This window comes from Somniosus microcephalus, unplaced genomic scaffold (assembly GCF_052327205.1).
Source record: "Somniosus microcephalus isolate GS21.2 unplaced genomic scaffold, FLI_Smic_1.0 unresolved_chr3, whole genome shotgun sequence".
Classification (NCBI taxonomy): Eukaryota; Metazoa; Chordata; class Chondrichthyes; order Squaliformes; family Somniosidae; genus Somniosus; species Somniosus microcephalus.
Window position 1 is genome coordinate 68,416,228 of NW_028225181.1, and position 20,085 is coordinate 68,436,312.

The 20,085-nt window shown below is 47.2% G+C and overlaps 3 protein-coding genes across 3 annotated transcripts; 1 reads left to right on the forward strand and 2 right to left on the reverse strand.

The window, feature by feature from the left end:
- Nucleotides 1-3,887: 3,887 nt before the first annotated feature.
- On the reverse strand, nt 3,888-4,529 carry LOC147091877 (uncharacterized). The gene has a single exon (XM_085976631.1). It carries the CDS (start codon nt 4,527-4,529, stop codon nt 3,888-3,890), a length of 642 nt encoding a protein of 213 aa, XP_085832757.1.
- A 1,240-nt stretch (nt 4,530-5,769) lies between these two features.
- Nucleotides 5,770-6,270, reverse strand: LOC147091878 (histone H2B type 1-A-like). The gene has a single exon (XM_085976575.1). It carries the CDS (start codon nt 6,254-6,256, stop codon nt 5,846-5,848), a length of 411 nt encoding a protein of 136 aa, XP_085832701.1. The 5' UTR covers nt 6,257-6,270; the 3' UTR covers nt 5,770-5,845.
- Nucleotides 6,271-15,361: 9,091 nt separating this feature from the next.
- LOC147091879 (histone H4-like) lies at nt 15,362-15,673 on the forward strand. Its single transcript, XM_085976576.1, has one exon. The coding sequence runs from the start codon at nt 15,362-15,364 to the stop codon at nt 15,671-15,673; it is 312 nt and encodes a 103-aa protein (XP_085832702.1).
- Nucleotides 15,674-20,085: the final 4,412 nt, after the last annotated feature.

Here is a 20,085-nt window from a genome sequence, read left to right on the forward strand (position 1 = left end):
GTTTGGTTCACTGCCACACCTCTTCTAGGAATGCCTACCTTGAAGAAGTTCTGCTCTTCTCTGCGACGGGATCTCCGTTTGGCTCTTCAACCTTGTTCATCTTCATTACTTTCAGTTTCCCTTCTCGTGTTTGATCTAGCTTCTAATCTCTTTTACTTCTTTTGGTTCTTTTATTCTTTTGTCCGATCGCAGCCCTGCCTTCGATCTAGTTCCTTTTCTCTCCAGTTTTGAAGAAGGGTCAAACCCGAAACGTCAACTCAAATTTCTCTCCACGGATGTTGCCTGACTTGCTGAGTTTTTCCAGCATTTTCTGTTGTTATATCTCTGCCTCTGATTGGCGCGCTTTTCAATCCGCTCCAACCTCGGACACCAACGAAAAAGGCGGCTTATAGAATAAGAGCTCGTCTGTGATTCAGACTCGTTATTGTTAAAGTGATGGCCCTCTGTGGGACTGAATATTAACCAGTTATTAAAATCATTGCATCTGTGAGACTGAATAATAATCATTATTGTTTAAATCATTGCATCTGTGGGATTGAATAATAATCATTATTGTTTAAATTATTGCATCTGTGGGATTGAATAATAATCATTATTGTTTAAATTATTGCATCTGTAGGATTGAAAAAAATCATTATTGTTTAAATTATTGCATCTGTGGGATTGAATAATAATCATTATTGTTAAAATCATTGCATCTGTGGGATTGAATAATGATCGTTAAAATTATGGTATCTGAGACTGAATAATAATTAAAACTATGGCATTTGTGAGACTAAATAATAATAATTACTGCTAAAGATTGTCATCTGTGGGACTGAATAATCATTTTAATTAAAATTATAGCGTCTGTTTGACTGGATAATCATTAAAATGGCATCTGTGAGACTGAATAATTCATTATTAAATTGTAAATTATGGCAAATTGATCCTTTAAAATTACTGGTTCCTGAATTGACAGATTTAATTTCATTTTAGCTTTTCAGCGACCCGCTTATAAATGAGTGCTTTGTACAAAACAGGGCAGTGACAATGCATCATTTTGTTATATGTTTGTTAAATTTCAATCTATATTAAATTAACGATATACTGTATTACAAAAACACACCAGCAAAATCTGAACATACGACAAAAAATGAAAGAGGGTTAAATAAAGAAAGGATGATAAAACATTTTTTACAGAGTTTCGTTCTTTATGCTGTCCATATTTCAAATGTCATTAGTCAAATGAAAATAAATAGTCCCTTCTGGATCTGGTGAGTGGCTCTGAAAAGAGCCTTTGGGTTGAGTTTTTAAGGTGGGAGGAACGAGAGGCTTTATTTGCAGCTGGTGTATTTGGTGACAGCTTTCGTCCCCTCTGAGACGGCGTGCTTGGCCAGTTCCCCGGGCAGCAGGAGGCGGACGGCGGTCTGGATCTCCCGGCCGGGAGGAGATGGTCCGGCGTGCTTGGCCAGTTCCCCGGGCAGCAGGAGGCGGACGGCGGTCTGGATCTCCCGGCCGGGAGGAGATGGTCTGGCGTTTGGTGCACTCTTTTGGTTGGTGCTTAAACAAATTGACTGTCAATTAACAAAAGTTCAAATAAAACTTAAACAAATCAAATTAAAATTTGGTGGTCTGGGTTGATGATGCACTCCAGTCCCCGCGGCGCCCACTGGTTGCGGAAGTACTCAAGCGTGCCGGCGGACACCGCGTGCTCCAGCTCCAGGGCCACCCGGGCGCGAACATGGCCGCGGAAGAGAGGCAGGCAATCTGGCTGGACGACCCCCTCGACCGCCCGCTGCCTGGACCAATTGATGGCTTTTTTAGCCAGGCCCAGGAGCAGGCCTACAAGGAGGTCCTCCAACCTGCCCGCTCCCCTCCGCACCAGGTGACCGTAGATCAAGAGCGTGGGACTGAAGTGCAACCAAAAATCGAGGAGCAGCCCCTTCAGGTAATGAAAGAGGGGCTCCAACCTCTCACACTCCATATATACGTGGAACACCGACTCCTCCAGGCATGGCGTTTGGTGTAATGGATCAGGCGGGAGGCCTCGCAGGACTCTGAGTGATTGATAGGGAATAAGGCGGACGTCGACCCTTTATACCAGAGGGGAGAAGAAGCTCTCCCGGTTTACCCTTACACAGTCATTCAGGTGAAATCTTCAGTTCGGGTGGATATAAGTCCCGTAGCAGCAATTGAAGAAGAAAAAGGTGTCTCCGTGTCCCAACCACCTTTGTAAGGATATCAAGGGATACGGAGCTAAGGTGGGTACATGGAGTTGAGGTACAGATCAGCCATGATCTAATTGAATGGCAGAGCAGACTGGAAGGGCTGAATGGCCAACTCCTGTTCCTATGTCACCAACATTTCACAACTCAGCCAACACCACCTAAAACAGATTGTCTGGCTGTTCCTTCATTGAAGAGTAATCTTAGGTTGTCAGGTGTTTTGGGATGTCCAGAGGATTTGAAAGGCACTATATAAATTGAAGTAGTGGCAAGGGAGAGCTTGTAAACACCCGAGGGGTTTTGAATTCACAGGAGAGCGGATGTTTGAGAAGACCACATCCTATCAATAGCGATAATCAAAGGGCTGCCTACCGCAAGTTTGGGCAGAGATCATGCACATTAGATCTGCGGCCGCCGTGCCCAAGAAGATCCAGCAGGCAATAAGCAGCATTTTCATTTCAATGCGTTGATGCAGCAGGTCATGTCATTTAGATGTCGATGCTGTTTTGTGGCCTTTACCGCATAGGTTCTGTTAATTTTGGCCATGGTCGCGGAGCTGTACTTTTGAAAATAAACATTTGAAAGGATCACCTGCAACTTCCATTCTCAAGCGTTGTGTTGAATGTTGCTGATAGGTTGTGGGGCTACTCATCGATCTGGGTCCGCACAATCACACACTGGTTCTTGGTGACCAAATCCTATTACCTGGGATGTTGGGAAGTCCCCAACATTTCACCAGTACATTGGAGACCACATTCTAAAATTCCATTTGTTTATAAGTAGGGCCACCTGGTTTATGGTGCCTGAATTTTAGTACCACGTTTTGTAGGAATTTCGCCAGCGTTTTGGAGGTTGTATTCTGTGATACCATCCGTTTTTTTACGTTATAAAAATGTAAATTGGTGGTCTTGACAAAGACAATCACAGCTCGGCTATTAAAAGTGTATCGGAAGCACACAATGGAAGCGAAAATAGCTCATTATTGTTGTTTCAACGTTGATTCTTACACATTCAAGTGGCGAAGACGACTGACCTACCGAAATCGTGTCAATAACTAACAGAATTTAAATGCTATCTAGAAGGCATCGCCGCAACCGCAGGAGTTCATAAAGACGTTTGTAGTTTCACGATATGCCCATTGCAATAAATACTTGCAGCAACAATCATCAGCTGCACGGCAGGATTGGATTTCAACCATTTATAAATTTTCAGATAGTCTCATTGCTGAAACGAGAAATATAACAAAATGAACAATTTGAGGCAAAAGCTGCCGTTGCGGAGCTGGCTGAGGACTGTTGAAAGTGACTCCAGGCTGAGGACTCCTGGTCTTCCGATTCTCCCGCCCTACAATCTATCACAGCTCTGCTGCTCTCAATTTAACCACCTTTAAAATAGGAGTTAAAAACCAATATTGGTTCGTATATTATATTATTCCTGGAAGGTATACTTCAGGAATTAAAACTCAATCGAATTTTTAATAATTTCCAGTATTGTAATGGGGATATAATTGGTTTTCTATTTTTCAATAAGGATGATTTTGGTCATATACCATCGGGCCAATTGCAATGTTCCTTTTTTCACACACCCAACCCTCCGGTCCGGCTCTTTGTGAATGTTTTTTGTGGCTCTGAAAAGAGCTGTTTGATATTGAAGGTATTCATCCTCTGATTGGTCTCCCCTTCAGGAGCTGCCCTCTTGCTCTGAGCAAACTTGGCTTTCTTTCTCCGACAGGGAGGTCTCCTCCTGAGCGGGGGTTTGGACCGCTTCCTGCTCCGGTTGTTTGGCCAGCTTGCTCGACTTTGCACGCTGGCGTTTGCCTTTCCCTTCGGCCCTGGCCGCCTTCCTGCCCTTGGGTTTGCGGGCGGTGGCCCTTCTCACCCCCTTCCTGGCGGCACCCTGTTTCTTGGTCTTCCTGGGCGAGCCTCTGCTCCTGGGCGCCGCTTTCCTGACCGCACCTTGCTTCATCCTCCTCCTCCTCTCCCTGGCGGCGGCGGCGGGCTCCCTCTTGGGTTTCTCCTCCTCCTCCCGGTCGCCCCACCTCTTGCTGAGCCTGAAGGAGCCCGAGGCACCGGTGCCGGTGGGCTGCAGCAGTGAGCCTTTGGTCACCAGGCTCCGGGCCGCCTGGTGGACCCGCCAGTTGTTTCTGGCCACGTCGTAGCCGCGGCCCGAGAGGACCTTCTTGAGAGCCGAGAGTCCCCGGCACTCCTTGGTGGCCGCCACCGCCTCCAGGATCTGCTGGGACACGGTGGTGCTGGGTCTCCTGGCCGGGGGCGCAGTCCTGGTCTTCCTCCTGGTGTTCCTGGCAGGGAGAGTGTCGGCCATGGCTTGGGCTGGGACCTTCTCTCTCTCTCTATCTATCTGAGTGTGTGTTGGGGGATGAAGAGTTTCCAGCAGCCGGCGCTATTTAACCAGGCGAACCGGACGCTGCACAGCCAAAGGTCTCATCTCCTGAAAAATGCCCGCCAACAAAACACAAAACAAAGTCGCCTTCTTTCCAAAGCGTGTATCACCTCAGAGCGATTATATATCCCCAGAGACATTCTCTCTCACTCTTTACGGAGGTCACTGACCATCATCAAAGACACTACCCACCCCAGCCACAGTCTGCTCGCCCTCCTGCCATCTGGGAGACGCTACAGATGCATTCGCACCCGAACGAACAGATTTAGGAACAGCTTCTTTCCCAGGGCTGTCATCCTACTGAACTCCACAAATAAACTCTAAAGCCTGCACATCTGCCAATGCACTTTATTATGTTTATTTTTATGTATTACAAGCCAAATGAATGTTGAATGTTAAATGTCTTAATCTAAATGTACACTCTCAGGAGCCGCAAGCCTACATTTCATTGTACTGCACTTGTGCACTAACAATGACAATAAAGTTGATTATTATTATTATTAAGTTCTTCTGAATCTTATGTTTTTTTCATGTATCTTTAGCTCAACTCTCTGTAAAGACTTGAGCGTCTCTTCATCTCTTTCCCCCGTGAAACGTCTTGGGACGTGTTTCGACCTTAAATGTCGTTTGTAAATGCGAGTTGTGCAGATTTCTTGATCTGGGGAAATGTGTCCGTCTTATCTCCTACTCCAAGTCGCGGTCTCAATGATATCTTGTCTCCAAGTTCTCCCCTTCCCTCTACAAAACAAAGGTCTTCCTGAACTGAAATGTGGCGTCACTGAACATTAATGCTTGAGCGACCTCCTATTTTACCCGCTTTTTTCCACAATATTGGCGGTCCGGCAACATTGATCTTCGCTGTACTCCTGGGTTTCAATATCAAGAGTAAATTCTTCAACTGGCAGGGAAGAGCCTTGGTTTCAACCGAAATCCTTGTTCTCGGAGTTATTGAGCGCCGATTGCCCCCTTCCCCGTGAATTCCCCAATCTCTTCTGGGACTTATACTCAAAAGTAAGAAATGCGAATTAAAACAGCTTTCATAAATAGAACGCACCCCATGTAGATGGATGAACCGGACGATTAATTTAGCAATTCATTGCATTAACATACAGCCTAACAGAAGTATTTGTTCAGGGGTCTCGGTTTTGTTTTATAGCTCCGTTTTAAGACTTTGTGAAGTGGCTCTTAAAAGAGCCGTTTGGTGATTTAATTGCAGGTTTTATTTTGGGAGGGGGACTCTACTTGGAGCTGGTGTATTTGGTGACCGCCTTGGTCCCCTCCGAGACGGCGTGCTTGGCCAGTTCCCCGTGCAGCAGGAGGCGGACGGCGGTCTGGATCTCCCGGGAGGAGATGGTCTGGTGTTTGGTGTAATGGATCAGGCGGGAGGCCTCGCAGGCGATGCGCTCGAAGATGTCGGTGAGGAACGAGTTCATGACACTCATGGCCTTGGAGGAGATGCCGGTGTCGGGGTGGACCTGCTTCAGCACCTTGTAGATGTAGATGCTGTAACTCTGCTTCCTGCTCCTCCTGTGCTTCCTGTCCCCTCTCCTGGTCATTTTCATGGTGGTTTTCTTCGAGCCCTTCTTGGAGACGGCGCCCTTGGCACCAGCTGTGGTGGAACTGGTGGAAACAGCAGCAGCAGTCGGCATGGCAAGCCCTTCAATTCCTTCTCCACCTCGACTGGTTAATAAAAACACAAAGCAACATTGAAATGGAGCCCGCAACCCCTCCTTTATATACACAGCTTTATCCTAATGACGGATGCCAAATTATCTATTCCAATTGGCTGATCCTTGACATACCACATGTTCAGTCTGCACAAATCACAGTCACCTATCAAGTTTTTTTTGTCAGCAGCCGCTGCCATGCAAGGAATGGGGAAACCTTAATTTGCTGGAGCAAAATCCCGAAGCTATATATATATATAAAAAAATCTCATACTCTCATGTGACACGTCCACAGTAAATGTCTTATGTGAAATACATTCATTCGAGCCACAACAATTCTGGAACTCCCCATAATATACAAATTAGACAGGTCCCAGAAACTACAAAAGAGATTGTCTAAGAAAAAAATATATGCGCTTAATCGCTTCTGTTTAAGAAAGGCCACTGCAATATTAGTTATTTACTAAAACCCTTATGGCATAGTACACAAATGCTAAACCTGAGGCAATTTATTTGGTATTTTAAAAGATTCTCGGGATGTAGGCATCGCTGGCAAGGCCAGCTTATATTGCCCATCCCTAATCGCCCTTGAGAAGGAGGTGGTGAGCCGCCTCCTTGAACCGCTGCAGTCCGTGTGGTGAAGGTACTCCCACAGTGCTGTTAGGGAGGGCGTTCCAGGATTTTGACCCAGCAACGATGAAGGATTGGCCGATATATTTCTAAGTCAGGATGATGTGTGACTTGGAGGGGAACTTGGAGGTGGTGGTGTTCCCATGCGCCTGCCGCCCTTGTACTTCTAGGTGGAAGAGGTCGCGGGTCTGGGAGGTGCTGCCGAAGAAGCCTTGGCGAGTTGCTGCAGTGCATCTTGTCGATGGTCCACACTGGAGAGTATTCCATCACACTCCTGACTTGTGCCTTGTAGATGGTGGAAAGGCTTGGAGTCAGGAAGTGAGACACTCACTGCAGAATACGCTGGAAACATGAGGTAAAGTAGGGCGACATGGATGATCGTATGGAGCAGAAACACCAACACAATTCCAACTCTTAATCCAATGAATACCAATCATTTCTGTGACTATTTTTTCTCCAACTCATTCTAGTCTGCAAGATGCTTCACGGCGACTGCAGCTGGTTGCAAAGTCTCCCCAGAGCTGGAGGACAACCGCCAGGATCATTCGAAGATTCTCGGGTTTATCGGCCGCAGCAATGATTTAAAAATAAAGATATTTATTGTATAATTCTGGAACAACCTCTTTCATCTGAAGGGTGTGGTGGCTCTGAAAAGAGCCTGTTGTTTTGGTTCACACGGGTAGTATTTCTGTTTTGGGTTTTCAGTCTTGGCCGCCGCCCGTGGGGCTGCTGCCGCCTTCTGGTCTCGGCAGCTCCCGGGCTTCCTGCCCCTGGAGGGGACCTGGGGCCCCCGACGGCTCCCGGGTCGCCCGGCGGGCCTCGCCCCCTGGCGGACCCCGCCCGCCCTCTTCTCGGCCTTTCTTCGGCGGCAGCAGCAGCAGGATCGCCGCCCCCCGGCCTCCTTCCTCCTCCGCCCCCTGGGCTTGTTCTTGCCGGCCGGCCGCACCAGCGAGGCCTCGGTCACCAGGCTCCGCACCGCCTGCTTCACCCACCAGTTGATGCGCGGCATGTCGTAGCCGGCGGCCGACAGCGCCTGCTTGACGGCGGCCAGCGACAGGCCACCGCCTGCAGGATGTGGCCCGACACCGTGGGCCCGCCCGCCGGCCGCGCCTTGGGCTGGGCTCCTCCTCGTCCTGGCCTTGCGGCCTCGGGCCGGGCCTTTGGTCTGGTCGCCCAAAACCATTTTATTTTTTCGCTCACTCAGCGCCTCCCCCCCTCCTCCGGCTGCTCCGCGCTCCTCACCGCGCCGAGTCCAGCTGCTCCGCTCAGCGCCTCCCCCCCTCCTCCGGCTGCTCCGCGCTCCTCACCGCGCCGAGTCCAGCTGCCGATCGGCGGCGGCGGCCGCGCCTTTTGTAAGCTCAAGGCGGACCGTCCAGAGGCAACTCCTCCACCGGGATCCGGCGCGTGGCCGAGCGCCGCCTGCGACTCTTTCTGTGTGAGTGCGAGCGTGAAAAGATTTGGTTGCATTCTTCAAACCTTCAACCCCTCCCTCTCCCGAGGTGGGTGCATCCCATTTTGTTGCATTCCTCAAACCCAGAACCCCTTCCTCTCCCGAGGCGGGTGCATCCCATTTTGTTGCATTCCTCAAACCCAGAACCCCTTCCTCTCCCGAGGCGGGTGCATCCAATTTGGTTGAATTCTTCAAACCGTCAACTCCCCGAGGCAGGTGCATCCATGACATTAACCATGCGAACTAAACTTTGAATTCAGGCTTGCCTTACACCGATTACTCCCCCTGGAGATGGAGCACGCGGTGTCTGCTGGCACGCTTGAGGCATTCCGCGACCGGTGGGCGCCGCGGGGACTGGAGTGCATTATCAATTTGGACAACCACATTTTAATTTGATTTGTTATGGTTTATTTAAAGTTTGATTAATTTACAGATAATTTGTCTTTTGGTCCAATCAAAAAGAGTACACTGATGACTCCCCCTGGAGATGGAGCACGCGGTGTCCGCCGGCATGCTTGAGTATTTCCGCGACTGGTGGGCACCGCGGGGACTGGAGTGCATCATCAACCCGGACAACACAATTTTAATTTGATTTGTTTAAGTTTCATTTGAAGTTTGTTTAATTTACAGTCAAATTTGATTCTGGTCCAAACAAAAGAGTACACCGATTACTCCCCCTGGAGATGGAGCACGCGGTGTCCGCCGGCACGCTTGAGTACTTCCGCGACCGGTGGGCATCGGGGGGACTGGAGTGCATCATCAACCCGGACAACCAAATTTTAATTTAATTTGTTAAGTTTTATTTAAAGTTGTATTAATTTACAGACATTTTGTTTAAGTACCCAATCAGAAGAGTACACCGATTACTCCTCAGATAACGAAGCAGTCCCTGCCCGCCTGCAGCAAGACCTGGACAACATTCAGGATTGGGCTGATAATTGACAAGTGCCAGACAATGACCAGCTCCAACAAGAGAGAGAGCCTAGCCACCTCCCCTTGACATGCAATGGGACTGCATTCTTCAAACCTACAGCCCAACACCCACCTCCCCTCAATGGGCAGGTGCATCAAATTTGGTTGCATTCTTCAGACTTTCAATACCCCCCTCCCCCTCCCTGTGCGGGTGCATCCGATCTGGTTGCGCTCTTCAAACTTTGAATTCGGGCTTGTCTTACACCAATTACTCCTCAGGCAATGAAGCAGTCCTTGCCCGCATGCAGTGAAACCTGGACAGCATTCAGGCTTCGGCTGATAAGTGGCTAGTAACATTCGCAACTCACAAGTTTCAGGCAATGACCATTTCCAACAAGAGAGAGTCTAGCCACCTCCCCTTGACATTCAACGAGATTATCATCACGTCACAGTTCAAGAAGGCAGCTCAAGGGCAATTAGGGATGGGCAATAAATGCCGGCCTTATCAGTGACGCCCACATCCCATGAATGAATAATAAAAAAAGATTGAACCATATTTTAAAACACGTCACAACAGAATTAAACAGCCTATTACTCAGCATACAGCAAACAAAGTCTATTTAACAAACTACAGGAAACATAACTCATGACCGAAACTACAGCAAAGTCTCCCGATAATAGTGTGTTTATTTCTCCAATGAAATGCCGTGAGTGGAGGATAGTTCCATAATAGAAATGATATGCTTAAAATTAATCCCAGTCATTTACAGCTGTGTGCTCTCCAGGCATGATTGATGCAGGTATTTCTAAATCATCTCCATTCTGCCTGGTGCTTGAAATATCACTATATGCAGTCATGTGAAAATCGTGTTTCCTACATTACAACAGCGACTGCACTTCAAAATACTTCATTGGCTGTACAGCGCTTTGAGACATCCTGAGGTGGTGAAAGGTGCTGAGGACGGTGTCAGGGATGCTTAAGTCCACTCCAACTGAACTTGCTCCCGGTGCAGTCCCACATTGCCCCACCTGCCATTCACCACGATGCCACCGTGCTCCATGAGATGGAAGAAATCATGAGCAACGTTGACCTTCCCATTCACAAAGACTGGATAAACCCACCACGAAGGCGCTGAAAGTTGCACCGGCCATTCTGGGAAACAGCAGCCACTTTTGATGCAGCTGGTAACGACCCACTATCCAGATGGACAGATTCGTGGGATGCATGCAACATAAAGAACCGACACCTCATCGCTGACTCAACAGCAGAGGCCCCTGGCTTTGACCTCGCTCAAAGACAGCGGAGAGCGCTGAACCCAATCCGCACAGGACATGGACGCTGCGGCCAGCCGCTCCACAAGTGGAAGATGAGGGACGACCCGATGTGCGACTGTGGCCATGAGTCCCAGACCATGGAACACATCACACATGCCCACTAAAGATCTGTTGTGGGAGGCACCTCATTTCTCTGCTCGGCATCTCAGGAGGCCATCGGATGGACGGCCAAACTAGACATCCCATCATAAGCTTTACCCATCAGACCAAAGTAGTAGTAATGCAAGTCTTTCTTTGTTTCTTTTTCCAGCAACAATTTGTTTTGTTATTAATGCAAAAGGACTTTTATATCGGTGGACAACTGAGGCCATACTAAGACCAGAGGCAGAGACCGAGATCTGGTTCAATGGTCAATATAGAATCTACAGCACAGAAACAGACCATTTGGCCCAACTGCTCGATGCCAATGTTTATACTGCACACAAACCTCCTACCACTTGAATTGCCCCTTCCCACACTAGCCCTCTATTCTGCACTGTACTACAGTGTCAGCTGTGGCTCAGTGGGCAGCACACTCGCCTCTGAGTCAGAAGGTTGTGGGTTCATAGTCCCACTCCAGAGACTTGAGCACATAAAACTAGGCTTGCAGTGCTGAGGGAGTGCGGCACTGTCGGAGGTGCCGTCTTTCAGATGAGACGTTAAAACCAAGGTCCCGTCTGCCCTCTTAGGTGGATGTAAAAGATCCCATGGCACTATTTCGAAGCAGAGCAGGGGAAGTTCTCTCTGGTGTCCTGGCCAATGCATATCCCTCAGCCATCATAACAAAAACAGATTATCTGGTCATTATCACGTTGCTGTTTGTGGGAGCTTGCTGTAGGCAAATTGGCTGCCACATTACAACAGTGACGACACTCCAAAAGTACTTAATTGGCTGTAAAGTGCTTTGAGATGTCCGGTGGTCATGAAAGGTGCTATATAAATGCAAGTCTTTCCTTCTTTAGTCCCTTCTCCCTCATGTATGCATCAAGCCTCACCTTAAATGCACCGGTGCTCTCTGCTTCAACCATTCCATGTGGCAGCCAGTTCCACATTCTCACCACTCTCTGTGTCAAAATAATCCTCCTGAATTCCTTATTTGATCTGTTAGTGGCTCTCTTATGTTTAAGCCCACTTGTTCTGGACCCACAAGTGGAAACAATTTCTCCACATCCACCCCATAGAACCCCTTCCTAATTTGAAAGACCTTGATCGGGTCTCCTCGTAGTCATCACTTCTCCGGAGAAAAGAACCCCAGCCTGCTGATAGTTCCCGTGCTCTCAATACTGAAAACATTCTTGTAAGTCTTTCCTGCAGTTTTCCCAATGCTTCAGTATCCTTTTTGTAATATGGATACAAGAACAGTGCACAGTACTCCAGTGGTGGTCTAACCAAGGTTCTATATAAATTGGCATCTCTGCTTTTTTATTCAATTTCTCCAGCAATGAACCTCAGTAATTTATTTGTACTCTTTATGACCTTATCAAGGTGTGTTACTTCGGTTAGCAATTTATGTACTGTATCTGTATTCCCAGGAATAAGTGGCCTCCTTATTCCACTTACCAAAATGAACCACCTCACACTTAGCTACAGTGAATTTCATTTGCCATTTTTCTGCCCATTCTGCAAGCCTGTTTATATCTTCCTGTGTTTTGGTGCAGCTCCCCACATTATTAGCTCTACCCCCCCCCCCCAACCTCACCCCAATTTGGTATCAAATTGATCGATTTTTGTTAGGCAAAGTTATTAAGGGTCACGGGAACAAGGTTGGTAGAGGGGGTTGAGATACAGATCAGCCATGATCTCATTGAATGGTGGAACAGGCTCGAGGGGCTGAATGGCCGCCTCCTGTTCCTATATGCCAATCAGCAAATTTCGACTCTAGATCTCCGATTTCTGAGTCTAAATCATTTATATATATATATCTATAAGGTGAACAACGGTGGTCCCTGTAGGACACCACTTCCCATTTTCTGCCAGTCCATGAAACGTCCATTAACTTCTATCCTGTTTTATAGCCATCTTTGCTAAAATCACCAAAGTTTAGAACGTAAAGGAGACTGGGGAAATTGTCCAATTTTGCATTTTTAGATTCATTATAGATTTTCATGACTACATAAGACCAGGTTAAAATTTGGTCACAAACCAGTACAATGGAAGGATATGCTTTTTGTTCCAATTCTGCAATTGGAGCTTTTGCCCTGCCAAGCAATACACCTAGGCACTGAAGAAAGCAACCTGGCCTGTTTGTCCAGTTCTCCCCAGGCTGAAGGTGCACGGCAGCCTTGATCTCCCTGGACGGAATGGTTGAGTGCTCGGTATAACAGGCCTAACGAAAAGCCTTGTTTGTGACAAGTTAAAAAAAACATGTGATTAAGTAAAGAAAGACTTGCATTTGTATAGCGCCTTTCATGACCTCAGGATGTCCCAAAACTCTTTGCAGCTAATGAAATACTTTTGAAGTGTAGGTACTGTTGCAGTGTAGGAAATGCAGCAGCCAATTTGCGCACAGCAAGCTCCCACAAATGGGCAATGTGATAAAGACCAGGTAATCTGTTTTTGTTATGTTGATTGAGGGATAAATATTGGCCAGGACACCGGGGATAACTCTCCTGCTCTTGTTCGAAATCGTCCCCCTTGGGATCTATTTACATCCACCCGAGAGAGCAGACAGGGCCTCGGTTTAACGTCTCATCTGAAAGACTGCACCTCCGACAGTGCAGCACTCCCTCAGCAGTGCACTGGAGTGTCAGCCTAGATTTTGTGCTGATGTTTCTGGAGTGGGGACTCTGAGCCCACAACCTTCTGATTCAAGAGGCAAGGGTGCTACCCAGTGAGCCACAGCTGAAAGCAGGTCCCTCGCACAAATCACCCCTGCCCTTGCTGACCTACTTTGGCTCCTGGCTCCCTAACACCTCCAATTTAAAAGAAAATGAATGTTGTATATTAATGCAAGAGGCTTTCAAAACAATACAAATAAATTCAAGATTCCCATGGATTTGGAAGAAATTTCTAACTTAGGAGTGAACCTGCTTTGTTAGTTCATAAATGTCATAAGGCTCAGTCTGGGGGTTGAATCTGGTGAGGCTTCCTGTTATAGAAGTCATCCAATTTTCACTACATTAATTCATCGGAACGAAAATCGGGCGGTTTATTTAACGGGCGGCCGATCCGCAACATCCGTTTTACACCTGAGCACTAAGGTGAAAATCTACCCCCTGGGTTTCTCCCCTTACTCTCCATCACGAATATCACCTACTTCCACCCCTGTGGCATCGCCTGCCTCCGCCCCTGCCTCAGACCATTTGCTGCTGAAAGTTGCATCCATGCCTTTGTCGCCCCCCAGGCACGGCTATTCCAATGCTCTCCTGGGCAGCCTCCCTTCCTTCATCCTCAGCAAACTTCAGCTTATCCAAGACTCTGCTGCCCGTATCCTATCCCGCACCAGGTCCCGCTCACAAATCAGCCCTGCTCTTGTCGGCCTACTTTGGCTCCTGGTTCTCTACCACTTCCAATTTCACAGGAAAGAAAGGAATATGCTGCATATTAACTTAAGAGGTGCACAAAACAACAACAATGTAGTAAAACATCCCAAGGCGCTTCACAGGAGTGATTATCAAGCAAAATTTAACAGCGAGCCACATAAGGAGAGATGAGGGTGGATGACCAAAAGCTTGGTCAAAGAGGGAGGTTTTAGGAGTGTCTTAAAGGAGGAAAGAGAGGTCGAGAGACGGAGAGGTTTGGGGAAACAATGGAAAACAATTACTGAGAAATAGACCAGAAAATATTAATGTTGCATCCATAGACCTTCCTATCTAGCAAAGATTGATTAGTATTGTAAACCATAGTAATCACATGCAATTGGAAATATGGGGAGATGGAGTAACATTTCCATTAGGAATGATTCCTAGTAGTCTTGTCTGTATATTGGCAAGTGGCTGTTTATTCTGTCATTTGCTCTTCTGATTAATTTTTGTGCTGGTAAAGCTTCTGATGAACAACACACATACAGTGGCCCTTGCATTCTGAAACCCCTGGAGCTACTTTCTAAAGCAAAGGTTTCACCTCAGATCACAATTGGGATTTCACTGATTGCTGGTAGGTGCTCAAGTCTGAGGGTCAGGAGGACTCGGAGAGTAGCCATCTCCCAGTCATTATTAGATTAAACCTTTGTGCTTATCAGTGATTACAACACTCTGTGAAAGAGGTGTCTAGGCTGCCTTCATCCAGGTTGCATCTAACTGAAGGCATCTCCCCACCCCCACCCTCCACCCCTGTTAACTTGTGAAAACCCGGGTGAACTGGAAACACCCCACAAAGGCGGAGGGGAGGGGGTTAGCAGTGGTACAATGGAAAAGTCATCTGCTGGAAGGACCGAAACATGTAATGGGAGATAAAAACTGGGAAGGACTTCAATAAAGCACAGCTGAAGGAGACAAAACTGTGTCCAAAACAAGGTCTGGCACAAGGAAGATCGATTCTATTTCTCTCTCTCTCTCTCCACAGGTGCTGCCCAACCTGCTGCGTATATTCCGTGCAGTTTCTGTTTTTATTTCAGGTTTGACAGCATTCGCAGTATTTTGCTTATCTCCCCCACGGGTGCAGTTCAATATCGGCTACTTGAGAAGGAACCGGGAGTCCTCATTTTCATCCTGACTCCGCCCATTTATGGGTTTCCAACCATGTCCGCCAGCATTGTATAAAAGGAGTGTGCGGCGCCGAAAACTCTTATTCCCAATTCAATTACTGGGGTTGTTTCTTTTGCAATAGATTAAGTTTCAGTTATGACCGGCAGAGGGAAAGGGGGTAAGGGGCTGGGGAAAGGCGGAGTCAAGCGGCACAGCAAAGTCCTTCGTGACAACATCCAGGGCATCACCAAGCCCGCCATCCACCGCCTGGCTCGGCGAGGCGGCGTCAAGCGTATCTCTGGTCTCATCTACGAAGAGACCCGGGGTGTGCTGAAGGTCTCCCTGGAGAACATCATCAGAGACTCGGTCACCTACACGGAACACGCGAAGCGCAGGACGGTCACTGCCCTGGACGTGGTGTATGCGCTGAAACACCAGGGGCAGACACTCTATGGATTCGGCGGTTGAAAAGATTAAATTAAAATTATGGATCTGAACCAAAGAAAAAAGGCTCTTTTAATAGCCACCCATTCAATCGACAAGAGGTCTGTGAAATGTAAAAATTCTGGTAAACCTCACTGCGAGATTTGACAATGAGGGGCGTGGCAGGAGTAGGCACAGATAAGAACATAAGAAACAGGAACAGGAGTCGGCCATTTGGCCCTTCGAGCCTGCTCCACCACCTCATCTCCACTTTCCTGAGCTATCCCCTGATGCCCTTAATATTAAAAAATCTATTTCTCTGTCTTGAATATACTCAACGACGGAGCCTCCTTAGCCCTCTGGGGTACAGAATTCCAAAGTTTCACAACCCTCTAGTGAAGACATTTCTCACCTCCGTCCTAAATGGCCGACCCCTTATTCTGAGACTGTGACCCCTGGTTCTAGACTCCCCAGCCAGGGGAAACATCCTCCCTGCATCTGCATAGGGACTGATGAAAGAGAGGAACTGAAAGAAATCAGTATTTGTAGGAAAATGGTGTTAGGAAAATTGATGGGATGGAAGGCCAATAAATCCCCAGGGCCTGATGGTCTACATCCCAGGGTACTTAAGGAAGTGGCCCTAGAGATAGTAGATGCATTACTGATCATCTTCCAGAATGCGATAGACTCTGGAACAGTACCCATGGATTGGCGGGTAGCTAATGTTACCCCACTATTCAAAAAAGGTGGTAGAGAAAAAGCGGGGAATTATAAACCAGTAAGCCTGACATCGCTGGTGGGGAAAATGCTAGAGTCTATTATAAAAGACATAATAGCAGAGCACTTGGAAAGCAGCGACAGGATCGGACAAAGTCAACATGGATTTACAAAAGGTAAATCATGCTTGACTAATCTACTGGAATTTTTTGAGGATGTAACTGGTAAAATAGATAAGGGACAACCAGTAGATGTGGTGTATTTGGACTTTCAGAAGGCTTTCGATAAGGTCCCACATAAGAGATTAGCGTGCAAAATTAAGGCACATGGGATTGGGGGCAAGGTATTGACTTGGATAGAGAACTGGTTGGCGGGCAGAAAGCAAAGAGTTGGAATAAATGGGTCGTTTTCCGAGTGGCAGGCAGTGACTCGTGGGGTACCGCAAGGATCGGTCCTAGGACCCCAGCTGTTCACAATATATATTAATGATCTGGACGAGGGAATTGGATGTAATATCTCCAAATTTGCAGACGACACAAAGCTGGGCGGGAGGGTAAGCTGCGAGGAGGATGTCGGGAAACTCCAGTACGATTTGGACAGATTGGGTGATTGGGCAGAAACATGGCAAATGCACTATAATGTGGATAAATGTGAGGTTATCCACTTTGGTGGCAAAAACAGGAAGGCAGATTATTATTTGAATGGCAATAGATTGGGAGAAGGGGAAGTGCAAAAAGACCTGGGTGTCCTTGTGCACCAGTCGCTGAAGGTAAGCATGCAGGTGCAGCAGGCGGTTAAGAAGGCAAATGGTATGTTGGCTTTCGTAGTAAGAGGGTTCGAGTACAGGAACAAGGATGTCTTGCTACAGTTGTACAGGGCCTTGGTGAGACCGCACCTTGAGTATTGTGTGCAGTTTTGGTCACCTTACCTGAGGAAGGACGTTTATGCCATGGAGGGAGTGCAGCGAAGATTCACCAGGCTGATACCTGGGATGGCAGGAATGACGTATGAGGAGAGATTGTGTCGATTGGGCTTATACTCACTGGAGTTTAGAAGATTGAGAGGGGATCTCATTGAAACCTATAAAATTCTGTCAGGTCTGGACAGACTAGATGCAGGAAGGATGTTTCTGATGGCCGGGGAGTCCAGAACCAGGGATCATAGTCTAAGGATAAGGGGTAAGCCATTTAGGACTGAAATGAGGAGGAATTTCTTCACCCAGAGAGTGGTGAACCTGTGGAATTCTCTGCCACAGAGGGCGGTGGAGGCTAGTTCATTAAATATATTCAAGAAAGAGTTGGATATATTTCTTGAGGCTAAAGGGATCAAGGGATATGGGGAAAAGGCAGGGACAGGGTACTGAATTTGTATGATCAGCCATGATCACATTGAATGGCGGAGCAGGCTCGAAGGGCCAAATGGCCGACTCCTGCTCCTATCTTCTATGTTTCTATGTTTCTGTCAAGCCCTGTCAGACTTGTGTATGTTTCAATGAGATCACCTCTCAATCTTCTAAACTCTAGAGAATATAGGCCTAGTCTACTCAATCTCTCCTCAAAGGACAATCTCCCCATCCCAGGAACCAGTCTGGTGAACCTTTGTTGCACTCACTCTAAGGCAAGTATATCCTTCCTTAGGTAAGGAGACCAAAACTGTACACAATACTCCAGGTGTGGTCTCACCAGGGCCCTATGTAATTGCAGTAAGACTTCTTTACTCTTATACTCAAATCATCTTGTAATAAAGGCCAACATACCATTTGCTTTTCTAATTGTACCTGCATGTTAACTTGGAGTGATTTGTGTACAAGGACACCCAGGTCCCTCTGAACACCAGCATTTCCCAATCACTCACCAATTAAAAAATACTCTGCTTTTCTATTTTTCCTACCAAAGTGGACAACTTCACATTTCTCCGCATTATATTCCAGTTGCCATGTTCTTGCCCACTCACTGAGCCTATCTATATCCCCTTGACACCTCTTTGCATCCTCCTCACAACTTACATTCCCACCCAGCTTTGTATCATCAGCAAACTTGGATATATTGGAGACGGGAGTTGTTGCTCGGGGTCCTGCTGTATCCTTGCCATCCTACTGAGCCAGAGAGTGCAATCTCAGGCAGCCACTGCAGTGTTAGATGTGGCATTAACAGGGCAATCTTATGGCCCAGCAGAAGGAGGTAAAGGATCATCTGTATCCAAGTAAACATTCAGTCATGTCCATCAGGTCGCTTACATTAGGTAGTTGGAGACGCGCTGGACACAGAGAAGCATTGGGATAAGGAGGCATTAATTCATAATGAATCCTGCACTGTTTATTGGAATCACGTTTTCACTCTTACTGGGGCACATTTCTGTAGCAGGAAATGAATGGGATTGATATGTTTGATGGCCGGGGTTGGGTAGAGCATAATGGTGTGGATGGGTTTGGTGCATCAGTTTCGTTGGGAACATGAGTTCAGCAATGCTTGTGCTGAAGTGACCTTTGAATGTCTAATTGAAATGGCTGTCCATTAGAAGTTGCTGGGCTTGTCTTCCTTGCCGCCAGTCTGGTGGAGCAGCCAGCCATGAGCTCAGCCTCTGTCGATCCTGACTGTCCTTCCTGTCCCAACTACTGCATGGTGACGTGTCTTCTGAGAGCATAATTATGCACTTTGCAGCATACCACTATAATGGATACCTTTCTAGCGCTTTGCAATAGGACAGCCCCACCCTCCACCCTCCCAGACCTGTTCAAGCAGCAGAATCTTTGCTTCAGCGTGACTATGGTATGTTTTATGTGTATCGTTGTCAAAGAATGTGCCTCTTTATATTTGATTTCAGGCGTGGTTAATGGATGAAATATCGAGTCATGCTGCTAACGATAATCCCAGGTCTCCATGATCCATCTGCCTGGTCTAGGTATTCCAACAACAACCTGCATTCATATAGTGCCTTTAATGTAGTAAAACGTCCTAAGACGTTTCACAGGAGAGTAATCAGACAAACATTGACACCGAGCCTCATCGGGAGATATTAGGACAGAAAGACGGAGGTTTTAAGGAGCGTTTTAAAGGCGGAGAGAGAGAGGTAGAGCGGATTTAATTTCATTAAATAACGGTAGAAACATAGAAAAAACATAGAATCATAGAAGATAGGAGCAGGAGCAGGCCATTCGGCCCCTCGAGCCTGCTCCGCCATTCAATGAGATCATGGCAGATCATCCAAGCTCAGTACCCTGTCCCTGCCTTCTCCCCATATCCCTTGATCCCTTTAGCCTTAAGAAATATATCTAACACTCTCTGGAGTATATTTAATGAATTGGCCTCTACTGCCTTCTGTGGTAGAGAATTCCACAGGTTCACCACTCTCTGGGTGAAGAAATTCCTCCTCATCTCAGTCCTAAATGGCTTACCCCTTATCCGTAGATGGTGACCCCTGGTTCTGGACTCCCCGCCATCGGGAACAGCCTTCCTGCATCTAGTCTGTCCAGTCCTGTTAGAATTTTATAAGTTTCAATGAGATCCCCTCTCATTCTTCTAAACTCCAGCGAGGATAAGCACAATCGACCCAATCTCTCCTCATACGTCATTCCTGCCATCCCAGGTATCAGTCTGGTGAATCTTCGCTGCACTCCCTCCATGGCAAGAACATCCTTCCTCAGATAAGGCGAACAAAACTGCACACAATTCTCAAGGTGTGGTTTCACCAAGGCCCTGTACAACTGCAGCATGACATTGTTGCTCCTGTATTCGAATCCT

Excerpts from the sequence above, each read along its gene's own strand:
- LOC147091877 (XM_085976631.1), bottom strand. The coding sequence starts at position 4,529 with ATGGCCGACACTCTCCCTGCCAGGAACACCAGGAGGAAGACCAGGACT.
- LOC147091878 (XM_085976575.1), bottom strand. The coding sequence starts at position 6,256 with ATGCCGACTGCTGCTGCTGTTTCCACCAGTTCCACCACAGCTGGTGCC.
- LOC147091879 (XM_085976576.1), top strand. The coding sequence starts at position 15,362 with ATGACCGGCAGAGGGAAAGGGGGTAAGGGGCTGGGGAAAGGCGGAGTC.